Source organism: Acinonyx jubatus, chromosome B1, assembly GCF_027475565.1.
Source record: "Acinonyx jubatus isolate Ajub_Pintada_27869175 chromosome B1, VMU_Ajub_asm_v1.0, whole genome shotgun sequence".
Taxonomy (NCBI): domain Eukaryota; kingdom Metazoa; phylum Chordata; class Mammalia; order Carnivora; family Felidae; genus Acinonyx; species Acinonyx jubatus.
In genome coordinates, this window is record NC_069382.1 from 75,526,274 (window position 1) to 75,539,920 (window position 13,647).

The 13,647-nt window shown below is 42.7% G+C and overlaps 1 protein-coding gene across 12 annotated transcripts in view; it reads right to left on the reverse strand.

Moving 5' to 3' along the window:
- The window catches only part of DCLK2 (doublecortin like kinase 2), a 152,701-nt gene extending 139,463 nt beyond the window's left edge, over positions 1–13,238 (reverse strand). For all 12 annotated transcript variants that reach the window (XR_003423064.2, XR_003423063.2, XR_008296076.1 and 9 more), the window contains exon 1: positions 12,369–13,238. Coding sequence is in view for 9 of the 12 variants with exons in the window: in XM_027067051.2 (XP_026922852.2) it covers positions 12,369–12,789 (421 nt within the window). In the remaining 3 variants the exon portion in view is untranslated. The remainder of the gene's footprint in view (positions 1–12,368) is intronic.
- Between the last annotated feature and the right edge of the window lie 409 nt (positions 13,239–13,647).

A 13,647-nucleotide genomic window follows, 5' to 3' on the forward strand; every position in this document is an offset into this window, starting at 1 on the left:
GCCAGTCCACTGAAAGGCAACCTAAGGCATATATATGAAGGCTGTCTAGTATCTACCAACATTCCTAATTCATTTCAGACCAAAGCATCAAGAATCCAGGGCACACACTTATTTTTAAAAATTCAAGAATAATTAACATACAGTGTCATACAAATTTCAAGTGTACAGGGCACTTTTTTAGTCTAATAAATGTAACGTATCTTTCAATCAATGGAATACGCATGTGTGTGTATATATATATGTATATGGGTGTGTGTACACATGAATATTTTTAATGGCTAAATCACAGTAATCTCTCAACATTTAAATGTCAATTTACTGTTAGAAATTACAAATAGTTACTTTGCAAACTTACAGTTGGAAATTCAACAACAGTATGTTTAATTTTTTTTAATGTTTATTTATTTTTGAGAGAGAGAGACAGAGCATGGGGAGGGGCAGAGAGAAAGGGAGACACAGAATCTGAAGCAGGCTCCAGGCTCTGAGCTGTCAGCACAGAACCCAGTGTGGGGCTCGAACTCACAAACCATGAGATCATGACCTGAGCTGAAGTCAGATGCTTAACCTACTGAGCCACTCAGGCGCCCCTCAACAACAGTAGGTTTAGCTTACTTTTATATCACTTCCTGTAAAGTCTCTCATTCACTTCTGTGAAAATATTTAGATTAACTGCCTAATGCTACTAATTAGTTTGTAATTATAAACTATTTTGATATTCATGGCAGAAAATCAATTCTACAAAATTTGGACATTGAGAGTACACATACCTTGGAATGAAGCAAGCACTGAACTTTATGATACAAGTCTAAAGTGAAAGGGCTCTTCAAGCTTAGAAAAAAGCCCAGCTCCCCCTACACAGATTTAAATATGGTAACATAAAAATAGAAAGACAAAAGGAAAAGAAAGCTCGGCTGACTGACACTTTAGGTCTAATATCAGCAATAATCTTAGGAACCTTAATTCTTTGCTAACTTTCAAAACTGAGAAAAAAAAAATTGCTCCAAAGGCATATAACCAAGGAAGATAAATCTGGGTATACTGCATCTACAAAATGGTTTGATGTCCTTCATCAAACACAGCCTTTGTGAGACTGTCCTGGGTGAATTAAAATGTGTGCATCTAAAGCACATCAGACATGAATTCCCACGCCCATCTGGTTAAGAAAAATACAGGCTGAGGAAAAGTAAGGCTGATTTATTATTCTGTTGTGGCAAACAACTTAGTCAGGTTTTTTCACCCTAACTGTACAGTGCCTAGAACTTACGGGGCTCAGCAGAGTTACACACAGTGCACTTCTCTGGCCTGGAAGCCTATCCGACTCTGCACTCCTTTGCTGTGTCATGGCAGATTGCTGTTGCATTCGCAAAACAAATATAATGGCATTTCCTGCAGGGCAGGTTTGAGGACACAAAATGGGATCTTCCATCTCTAAAACCAATGCTCTTTCAACACATCTGAAGGCAACTGGTTGAACCAAGCCACTTCCTAAAGTCACATCTGGCGGTACAGTCTGTGATACATTCCACTGAGAAAGGGGTACAAAAGCTACTGTGAACATGTGCATATCTATGAGTAAGTATGCCCAGAAATCCATGCTTCAGCATTGAAATTTCGTGAAATTCAGTGAATACCAAAAAAATCAGGTAAAAGTAGAAGAAATAATCCTACCAAAAAACAACAAAAAAAACCAGCCTACTCACTAACCAAAAAGCTTTAACACTTTTCTCTAGTCTCCTGGTAGGATAGAACCTACAGATCACATCCACTATCTTTTTGTGCCTTACACCTAAGACAAGCATGTTCCGTGATCTACAAGAGTTCACTATGACAATTTTCTTTTAAATATGAAATTTATTGTCAAATTGGTTTCCATACAACACCCAGTGCTCATCCCAAAAGGTGCCCTCCTCAATACCCATCACCCACCCTCCCCTCCCTCCCCCCCCCATCAACCCTCAGTTTGTTCTCAGTTTTTAAGAGTCTCTTATGCTTTGGCTCTCTCCCTCTCTAACCTGTTCACTATGACAATTTTAATTCTGTGCTTATTCTGACAAAATTTTAAATGTTTTTATCATTCTATTCTGGAACATGTGAACAACTGCTTCTGAATAAAGTACAGTCAGGCCACTCTGTCCACAGTTTTAACTCTTTTGACACCAAGTGGTATAACTATGCTGGGAGTTCATGAGGAAAAAGAGAAGTGGACTTTACATAAAAGATGTGTTTGAAGCAAGTTAAGGCCAGAAGACATAACTGTACTCTGCAAGAATGGAGGCTTGCTAACAGTGCAAGACTGACTCATTACATGGCATTTTGAAATACAGCACACTGAACTCAGCTTTCAGTGCCATGGTCACATTTGGGAACAATTTAGCTTGAACAAATAGTATCTATCTGCAGCTTTATATTTCTATTTTACATTTTTATTGATTATACACTTCTGTTGGTATTTACGTTATCAAATTGTTTAGGTTGTATTGGTGTATAAGACCTATGGTACAAGTATACCTACCTTTCTATGTATTTAAGTGACAATGTAATTAAAGTAATTAAGGCAATACTGGACTTCTACAAGTTAGCTGTCACATTTTCACATTGTTTTGCATTTTTAAGTGGCCCAAATATTGTAAAAGTTTAAGAAACATACAATGGTTTTCTTTTTTAAAGTTAATTTTGAAAGAGAGCAGGGGGAGGGGCAGAGAAAGAGGGGGACAGAGATCATCCCAAGCAGGCTCCATGCTATCAGCCCGATGTGGGGCTCGATCCCACGAAACGTGAGGTCATGACCTGACCTAAAATCAAGAGTCAGATGCTTAACCCACTGAGCCACCCAGGTGCCCTGAGAAATACTATAATCTTAAGGATGCTGAAAAAGAGAGAAAACGTCAAACCACAATGTGCCCGGCTAATACTTCTAAAGCAACTGGGGCATAATGGATCGAGGGTCAGTCCTTCAACTGGCTCACCATCTGAGCAGAGATAAAACTTTCCTTGACAGAGTTTCCCCAACTTCTGGAGAGCTTTGCTTAACACCTTCCTCCTTCATTCCTTAAATCTCACTGTGAGTCTAAGAGGGAGACTTGGCCCCAGTTTTAAGCAAGTGATTGATAGTGACGATGGCTCAAAAAGATACAATGCAAGTGATGAAAAACTCAGAAGCCAGATATTTGCCCCCAAAATAGGTGATGTTTGCAGGACAGAAAGGAAGGAGAAATAGTAAAGTATGACCACTGTCTCAAGATGTCTGAAGAACTGCCATGTAAAAGTAGGATAAGTCGTATGTAGCTCCAAAGGGTGTCTCCAAAATACAGCAGGCAAGTTCTAAGGGCATAAAATTTGGTGTAAGATGTTAAGGACCACTACCATTTACCAAAGAGCCACTGAATGCTAGGACTCTGCTAAGTGTTTTATATACATCATAGGGTTCAAGTGGAGCCTTCCAACTATTGACCTTGATCACTAAACTAGTACAAGATGAGTTCACAGGCTATTTCTCAAGTTCTTTCCTCACAGAGGCTTGATGAACATGAATGCAAACGCTAAAATCCCATAACTTCTTTTTTCTTTCTTTGATTCTCTGCCAATGAGGCAAAATACCGTTAAGAAAAAAGACCAATATAATGGACAAAGGTACTGGGAAGAAAGCAACAATCATTATCTTTAAGAAATAATTATATTGTTATTATTCAAACTTAATCTTTTTTATTTTAGAGAGAGAGAGAGAGCCCAGGGGAGAGGGGCAGAAGGAGACAGAATCTTAAGCAGGCTCCATGCTCAGCCCAGAGCCTGATGTGGGGCTCACTGTCAACTGCAAGATCATGACCTGGTCCCAAATCAAGAGTCAGACACTTAACCGACTAAGCCACCTGGGTGCTGCAAAACTTAAAGTAATATTAAGTCTGTAAAATATACACAGTGAAGAGAGAGATAAATCAGTGAAGATATGTTAAAACTTTTGAGAGTATAATTTAATCAACATATAAACAGCAGACAATGTAGCAAGTCATAATTGTAGATTATTTTAGTCACTTTGAGATGCTTGCAAAGGTTATAGTGTAATCAAAATTACTGAAGTTAATCTCACAAGTCAATTTTTCCTATTCTTTCACTCTATAAAGTAGAGCTTCTAACAAATTACAGTATGCCTACTCTACTGCTTTATTCTACCTCTACAAATCTAGCCAACTGTCCAGCTGGCTGTGGTAACTAAGAAAGGTTTCAAAAACACCTATATCCACCTATTCCCACCTACTAAAAGCTCTTATATATAGCACAAGAGTTAAATAAATCATCAAATATCTTGTGCCCAAAGGTATTTGTTGCATGGGATAAAGAAATGAATAAAATAACTGTGGTCCCAGTCCTCAATAGGTTTGTAATTTTCCCTTTCCTGAGAATGTTTTGTGGAGAAGAGCCTCCTGCAGGTTATTAGGGTTCTAAGAACTCCTTCTGAACATGACCAACATTTTTGTTTTGTTTTTTAAGATTTTATTTTTTAAGTAATCTCTACACCCAACATGGAACTCAAACTCACCACCTCAAGACAACACTCTACCAACTGAACCAGCCAAGTGCCCCTAAAGCTGGCCACCTTTTAAAAAGTGACATAGAGCCAGATAGAGCCAAGATCATGTCTCTTTCCCACTCCCTAAAGGATTTCCCAAGATCACTGAACTTTAAAGGGGAAAGGGCCTTAGCAATTACCTAACATGTCTTTCATTTTACTGGGGTCAAGCAAGGCAACTATGCAGAACTATGCACAGATCTTACTTTGCAGGTATGTAGGATAATGCATTTTATTCAGGACCCATACATGAAACATCCTAAATTGTCTTTACACCTACAGTGACTAATGAACTACTGTGATCTTCATTTTCTAAACATAAGTGATTAACATGTTTGGAGTTCTAGACTGCTCATACGCTGCGATCTATGTAAACCTGGGGGGTTGGAATAGACCCCATTTCCTCACAGGTGGTACAAAACAGGCAGTTCAGAATACAGTTCAAAAGCAAAGGACAAAGACATCGAGCTTCAGCCCCACCTTTTACTCATGGCGTGAGAGGGCAATTTCTTTATCCTCTCTGAGCCTCCCCATCTGTAAAATGGAAAGACAGTGCAGCATATCTCACAAGATAGCGTAAAGTTAAATGAGACGAAACATGTAAAGGACTTCACACAATGACTGTAAATAAAACATCTCACATGTACATCAAATGATAAATGGATAAAGATACATACATATTTATATATAGATATATACACATAGATATATACACACAATGGAATATTGTTCCTGAATATTATTCAGTCATAAAAAAGAATGAACTCTGGGGGGCCTAGGTGGCTCAGCCGGTTGAGCGTCTTCTGACTTCGGCTCAGGTCATGATCTCAGGCTCCGGTCATGATCTCATGGTTTGTGAGTTCGAGTCCCGTGTTGGGCTCTGTGCTGACAGCTCAGAGCCTGGAGCCTGCTTCGGATTCTGTGTCTCCCTCTCTCTCTGCTCCTCCCCCGCTCATGCTTGAGGGTTCTATCTCTTTCTCTCAAAAATAAATAAAAAACATTAAATAAAAAAGTTCAAAAAAAAAAGGAATGAAATCTTGCCATTTGCAATGACGTGGATGGAGCTAGAGAGTGTTATGGTAAATGAAATAAGTCAGAGAAAGACAAACACCATATGATTTCACTCATATATGGAATTTAAAAAACAAAACAGATGAACATAGCAGAGGGGGGAAGCAGCAAACCAGAAAACAGACTCTTAGCTATAAAGAAAAAACTGAGCTTTGCTAGAGGGGAGGTGGGCAGTGGGATAGGTTAAATGGGTGATGGGTATTAAGGAGGGCACTTGTGATGAGCCCTGGGTTTTACATGTAAGTGATAAAATCACTAAGTTCTACCCCTGAAGCAAATATTATACTGTATGTTAACTGGAATTTTTAAAAATTTATTTATTTTGAGAGATAGAAAGAGAGAGAGAAAATGTGAGTGGGGGAGGGCAGAGAAAGAGAGAGGGAGAGAGAATCCCAAGTAGGCTCAGCACAGAGCCTGACAGGGGGCTCGAATCCACAAACTATAAGATCATGACCTGAGCCAAAGTCAGACACTGAACCGACTGAGCCACCCCGGTGCCCCAACTAACTGGAATTTAAATAAAAACTTGAAAAAGGAATGAATGAATTAAAATATCTCACGTGTTTATGGTGAGATGGTGTTAATGTAAGAATCCTGAATCCTCAGAGTAGTGGTTTTTACTACTAGTAAAACTACTACTACTAGTTTTACTACTACTAGTTTTTACTACTAGTAGTGGTTTATCAATAGAAGAAATAAAAAACAGAAGTGGTGGGAGTATAGGCAGGTGGAAATGAGGGGGAAGAGATCCAGACAGGCAGTAGAGACCCACAGCAACTCCTCTAGCCTTCCCAGCAGTGAAGAAAGCAGTCTGACAACCACCGCCCAAGGGAATCTAGTTTATTTTATATCACAAGATCATAAACTATCTATTTCCATAGCTGAAAACCTTATGAAATATTGATATTTTCTTTCAACTACCCAAGTATCACTGTCATACTTGAATTCATATGTGATCTCCTGAATATTCCATTTCTTCCCCTCAACCTTAATAATTCTTTATTCTTCAAATGAAAACTTCTCTTCCCATTACTTCTGGAAAGAGCTTATTAGGTGGCTGTATTATAGCATATCCAAATTTCCCTATTTTAGGAAATGAGAGGAAGAAAATAATCAGATTTGTAGAAGCAGGTATTCTGGAAAAGTCACTTTCTCCACAATGATGAGTGAGCACAGAATCTTTAATGTATCTAAACATAATCCAATTTTTCAAAGTATGTATTTTTTCACAAATATAGAGGAACAACTCAATTCATACAAAACTTCCCTTGACAACCAAGGGACTTAGAGGTACAATCACTTTCTGGCCTACTTATTCAATGAATTTATTGTGTGTGCAAGAGATCTGACCTCACCATGCTCCCAACCTGATACACCACTAATTACAAAGATCAGTGTTATAATAATAGTGCTAAGGAAAAATGCTGTGAGGTAAGAAAAGGGAAGAGTTCTAAGCTTCACCTCAGACTTTAACTCCAACATCTGTTTCTCAGAAAAGATGTTTTCATCATCCTGCCCCTACCTCATTTCTACTTCATTTACAGCATATGAGCTGGGACCAGCTCTGTGTGTGTGTGTGTGTGTGTGTGTGTGTGTATGTTCATTATCTCTCTTCCTCTATGAGCATCTTGAGGAAAGAGACTGTACCCTGGAACAGCACCTGGAACAACAACAAATATACTCTCGATCAACAACTATCTGAGACCAATATACCTAAGGTTTAGAAAGAGACTTCATAGAGAAGCAATATTTGAAGTGGGTCTTGAAGAACCTAGGAGTCTGCCAGAGAAGGCTTGCACACCTAAAATTCAATGTTAAACTGCCACATCTGATCATCATAAATGCCTTAGTGTACTACTTTTGACTTCTATGTGCAAATATCTTATAACTCACAGAGTTTATGTTTCTTTCCTCACCATAACAAGTTGTGAAGAACTCGATTTCTATTATTACTATAAAAAATCTATCTTTGGTCGAGGGGAACCCTTACCCTATAATCTAGGTTCTTATTGAGACTCATTTTTACTTAAAAACTCTCTCAGTAACTGTATTTTGGTTTAACACCTTCAAAGAGGTTGACCTAACCAAACAGATTCAATAAACTAGGCTTACTAGGAGAACCTCAGGAACATCAAGTGCTTGATCACTTTCGAACCTTATTTTTCTTAAAATCAAAAGAATTCAAGCTAATTTTCAAGTTCATTTAATGGAAGAATGGAAGTATCACTTACCGAAACAATCAAAATTCTCTCGCAAAAAAAATTCAATGTTTGTTGTTGTTACTGAGGAGTAAAAGATCAAAACAACATAAAACAACATTTTACTTTGGAATGAGAGAGGCAGAGACAGGTGGCTATTAATATTTTTGACTCCTGGCAAATACTTCATCAGACCCTTACACCCACTACTTGCTTGGTAGTAGGACATCTGCAGCCTTAGTAATTTCCTAGAAGACAGGTTCTGGGTAGGGAAAGGCAGCCCAGGGCATCATACACTCAGTAATCACTTAGAAAGGGGAAGGGTATATACTTTCAGTCTAGACAGGATATTCTTTAGATAATCTGCCAACCTTTCATTCAATAGGAAAGGACCCTGTTCTCTGGGCAGAGAACAGAGGTGATTTTTCCTTAAATCCAGTCACTAGAACCCAGGGATCCTGACTCAATCAGGCATTGTTTCTACTATCCATCTCTCTTTAGGACATCAAAATGTCACAAATATAGCCAAAATGTTCAGAAGGGGAGAACAGTCATGAAACAAAAACTAAGACTAGAGGAGTGCTTGGCTGGCTCGGTCAGAGGAACATATGACTCTTGATCTATAGGTCATGAGTTCGAGCCCCAGGTTGGCTGTAGCCATTACGTAAATAAACACCTAAGATTAGGAATTCTGACTTTTAGCCACAGACATGAGAACTTAAGAACAAGTCATCTGAACATCCTCAGTTGTCTACCAGAGATGCTGTAAGTTTGGCTGGATCATGGCTTCAGACAACTGAAACAGATTTTCCCAGTGCTGACTGTTATGACTCACAGTCCTCCTCTGAGAGAATGTGCCCATCCAGTTTCAAAGACTAAACGTAGTACAGGGATGCACAGCACCAACTCAGTGAAATTAATCCAGCAAGGGGAAGTAAACCAAAAGGCTGAAGATGCCTGCTGGTTCAGCATAGTACAGGAGGAGTGCCAGCCAACACCTGAACACTGTTTTCAGTCTCCAGAGACATTCAAGGTCAAAGGCAGAAGAAAAAATCTGGGCCATGCAAATTTCTTTTGTCATCTGAGTTCAACAGGATTGGGGCTCTAAATGAGTGTTCATGCCCAGCTGTCTTGAATCATCACTTTCTATTCTCCACTAAAAGCGTTTTAGAAAAACATTCTAGAAAAGCAGTATCTCCTTGAAACTGGCTCAGGTCATGATCTCATGGTTTCCGGGATTAAGCCCTGCATGGGGTTCTGCACTGATAGCATGGAGACTGCTTGGGATTCCCACTCTCCACCCTTCCCCCATCACACTCCCCCCCCACCTTCTCAAAATAAATAAACGTTAAAAAAGAAAACAAATGAACCAGGGGCACCTGTGTGGATCAGTCAGTTGAGTGTCTGACTCTTGATTTCAGCTCAGGTGATGATCCCAGAGTCATGGGATCAAGTCCCAAGTAGGGCTGTGCATTGAGCATGGAGCCTGCTTGGGATTCTCCCCCTCCCTCCTTCCCTCCCTCCCTTCCTCTCCCTCTCTCTCTCTCTCTCTCTCTCTCTCCCCCTGCCACTCTCCCCTACCTGCACTCAAAACAGGGAGAGGGAGGGGTATTTGGGTGGCTCACTCAGTCCAACTCTTGATTTTAGCTCAGGTCTTGATTTTGGGGTCATGAGTTCAAGCCCCATTTTGGGCTCCTCACTAGGCCTGAAGCCTACTTAAAAAAAATAAAATAAAATGGCCAAGGGTGCCTGGATGATTCAGCTGGAAAAGCATAGGACCCTCAATCTCAGAATAAGTTCAAGCCCCATGTTGGGTGTAGAGATTACTAAAATAATAATACAATTTAAAAATAAAATAGTTTTTTAAAAATGATCTAAAATAGTCAATTTTGACTATACGGGCAACACTATACAGTCTGTGCGCTCATTTTTACTGATGCAAATAGTAATTTTGCAGATAGCTGGTTAGTTCTTCCTCATGATAAATCTGAACATCTGAGCACACAATTTTAACTAAAAATTTAAACTATTTAAATTCACAAATGACTGATATTAAGCATTTATTTTTCTCTTGCAAACAGCCTTGAAACAGGGTATTCCACTCATTTTGTTGGAAATTCAAGACCTAGACAAAGATCCATTGTCAGAGAGAATGTCACTATGACAAAAGAAGGGCACAAATTTTCTTCTTTTGCAGTAATTTTATTATATTAAATACTGCTTGAAACAAGTAGGCAATTGGCTAGACCAGGGAAACGCTTCTGTTGTGCAAATTATTTATGTTAATCACCATTTATCATACGGTAGTAAAATTTGGACTCTACACATTCTTATGGTTCCCCATCCTCCAAATATCAGTGAGTACATAATCAGAAGTAAACTTGTCAACTTTCAACTTACAGTTGAAACTATACAGTTTCAGTGGACCATGCAACACCTGGGCAATGACAAACTCGGTAAAATATGTGCTTTCATTAACTCATATGCATAATGGTCATCTTGACCACCTCCCACCATGATGATATTTATCTTTGGAGTACACTAATTTCATGTAGCAAATACACTGTTAAAATTACTTGAGAGTATATTAAAATTTTTGTCCTTCCTCAGACACTATGCACGGTATCCCAAGGGAAGGTGAGAAATGGGTACTTAAGCAATAGGCATTGCCTTCATTTTTCCACAGGGCTGCTAATCTGGCTTGGGTCAGTCAGAAAATGTTACTCAGTTTTGAAATATCTAGGCAAATTCTGCCTTTAAGTATTTCACATGATAAATCAATAAGGCCCTTTTAACAATGCATCACTTTATTTAAACTCCTCTGGCTGTCATCACCTCCTCAGGAGGACTTTAAAACCAAAACACACAAATGACCAAGTGAATGTGTAAAGTCAAGAATACACACACACACACACACACACAGGCTGAAGAGACAACTTAATTTGGGCAGGGTCCTCATCTAGCCAAGACAGGGAAAACCTCTGGTAACAATGACGAAGTAGAGAAACTCAACCACTTTCAGTACTTCTCAGTATGGCTACATCAATTTATTAGCGGTGAACTGGAGATGAAAGGGCATTATATGCAGGCACTGTGTAACAGGCATGTTGCTCAAGTTTCCTAATGTGTAAGATTGTCAAACTGTCTTCAAACCATAAGAACATGATGAGATAATATAAGAAAAATAGTTGGCTCAAAGTTCAGTTTCCTTTCTGTGCTAAGCCAATATTGTTATCACGACATGGAATGTACCATCTGCATTAAGAAAGATGCATGAGAGGGGCGCCTGGGTGGCTCAGTGGGTTAAGCATCTGACTCTTGATTTCAGCTCAGGTCATGATCTCACAGGTTGTGGGATCAAGTCCCGAGTCGGACTCCAAGCTGACAGTGCAGAGCCTGCTTGGGATTCTCTCTCTCACGATCTCTGCCCCTCCCCCATCCAAGAATAAGTTTTTTGTTTTTTGTTTTTTGTTAAGATGCATAAGAGCAGACAGTATGCAAACATGCAGTCTGCATACACTTGAGTTCTGTCATCTTTATAGGTACTGTTTAGATCTGGAAAGAAGTTCTTAACTACTAGTGATGTCTTTTCCCCTTGAAAGGAAATACATTATTGCAAGAATTCAAGGATGACACAACATACAGCCAAGCACTCCCTGAGTGAAGTATGGTTAACGTTCTAGGATTACTAATTCATAATAGGCCCCAACTGCTGACTCCAACAGACTCTATCATCTTAACTAGCTACTTTCAGTAGGGGAGGAGGCAGGAGAGACTGACCTTGATTCACCTCATTACCAGCAAAATGTAGAAAACCCTGTAGCACAGTGGTTTTCAATCTTCTCTGTACATTGCAACCACCTGGGGAGCTTTTAAAACTCCAACTGCCCAGATCACACCCCAAACATCCGAATATCTGGGGGCAGGGTACAGCCATCCATAATTTTTTAAAGTCCCTAGTGATCCAAGATGCTCCCAAGGTTGAGAGCCACTGTCTAGAATCATGCCTTCTGACCTTAAATTACACACTGAAAGCCAAACTAGGAAAGTCAGCCTAGAGCGTTTCACAGCCCCAACTTCTGAGTAGAGCAGGTACAACAGGGTCCCAAACGCTGGAACATCACAGGTGCCTGCACCGAGGTCCACACAGAGGGCCAAACAGAAAGCTTATCATCAAAGCTTATCATCATCAGATCCTCAGCTGAGAGCCACCTTTTCAAACAATTTGCAGTAAAAACAAACAAAAACTCCAAGTTCACCAATCTTAAGAGATGGCACGAAAGGCCACTGGGATTTCTTTCTTTTCTTTTTCTTTTTTAAAGACAAATCTCCGGGAAAGGACACTGTATATGGGAGCGCGCCCCACACACAAAATCTATAAAAAAGCTGACAGAAACGTACAGTTCCCATGGCGGCCTAGAAAACACCCCATAAACTCCCCTCTGCGCAGCGCAAGCGGGCGCGCGCCGGCCCATGGCCACTGCACCTGCTGTCGCGCTGGGCCGCACCTGCCGCGCGGGGCCCTCTCCTCCTACCTTCCAGCAGCTCGTCCAGGCTGGAGATCTTCCGACTGCCATCGATGGTATAGATGGTGCGGACGCCCTGGGGCAGGTTCACGTTGTCCGACAGGGAGCGGGTGAGCTCGATGAGCAGGGCATCGAAGGACCGGAAGCGGTCGCTGGAGATGGCAAACACCAGGCCCTTGAAGTAGCGGTCCCCATTCCGGTAGAAGCGTGCCTTCTTGGCCTTCTTCTCCGAGCTCAGAGCCTGCAGGGTCCGCGTGCGGTAGAAGCTGCAGTGGGCACTATGCGCCGGGCTGGGAATGAGCCCGTTCCCCTTGGGGCCCGAACTGCTGCTGCCTCCCGAGGAGCTGGGCGCCCCTCTCCGCGACCCTGGTCGCGGCCTTTTGTCCCGTTCCTCAAAGTGCTCCAGCTCAATACTCCTGGTGCTGGCCATCGCGGCTGCTCCAAGGGCTCCCCACAAAAAACGTCCCAGTCACAACCTCTCGGTAGCCCAACGTCAATGCGAGAATCAAGTACAGGGACGTCTGACCGTGAGGGGCCTCACAGCGCCGGGACACCTGGCTCTGGCATCCCGCCCTCTCCTCGCAGGTGGGGGCCTCTGAGCAGCCGAGGCGCCGACCGGCCCGCGCCCCCACTAAAAGTGGCCACAGCGTCGAGCTGCCCAGCTCATTGTCCAGAGCGGCTCGCTCGATCCCTCCCGCCTACCGGGGAGCCTCACGGCCCCCCCAACCCCGGTTGCCTTCTCCACCAAGCCACGCCTCACAACTCCCGCCTGGGAGCCGGCCAGGAGCCGCAAAGTTGGACCTCCCCAGGCTCGCCCCGGGCCCGCGGGCTCACACAAAGCTCGGGCGCCCGCCTCGGCTCGCGTCCGCCGGCGGCTCCCGGGAGGCTGAGGGGAAGGAAGAGGAGGGGGAGGGGCTGGGAGCGTGGGAGAGGCGCCGCGGGCCCGCAGGGGCGTCGCGCCCGGCCTCGGCCCGCCCACGCGCCCAGCCAGAGGCCGGGGATGCGGCGCCGCCGCTTCGCTCCTCCGCAGGCCCTGCCCTGGGGCGGCGCGCGCGGACTCAGGCTGGGAAGGCAGTGCGGGGCCCCTTCCTCCCCCAGAGCCTGGCCCTAGCGGGAAATAATGCAGCCCGCCTCCCTCTCTGCCGGCCGGCCCAGTGCACCCGCGAGCATCCGCACCCCGACTCCGCGAGGTTGGGGGTGGGGGGGTTCCTGCCCCCAAAGGGCTGCCAAAACCCGGGAGGGAAGTGGGTGCGCCAGGAGAAGGGGGACGCACGAGTCGGCGCGGAGG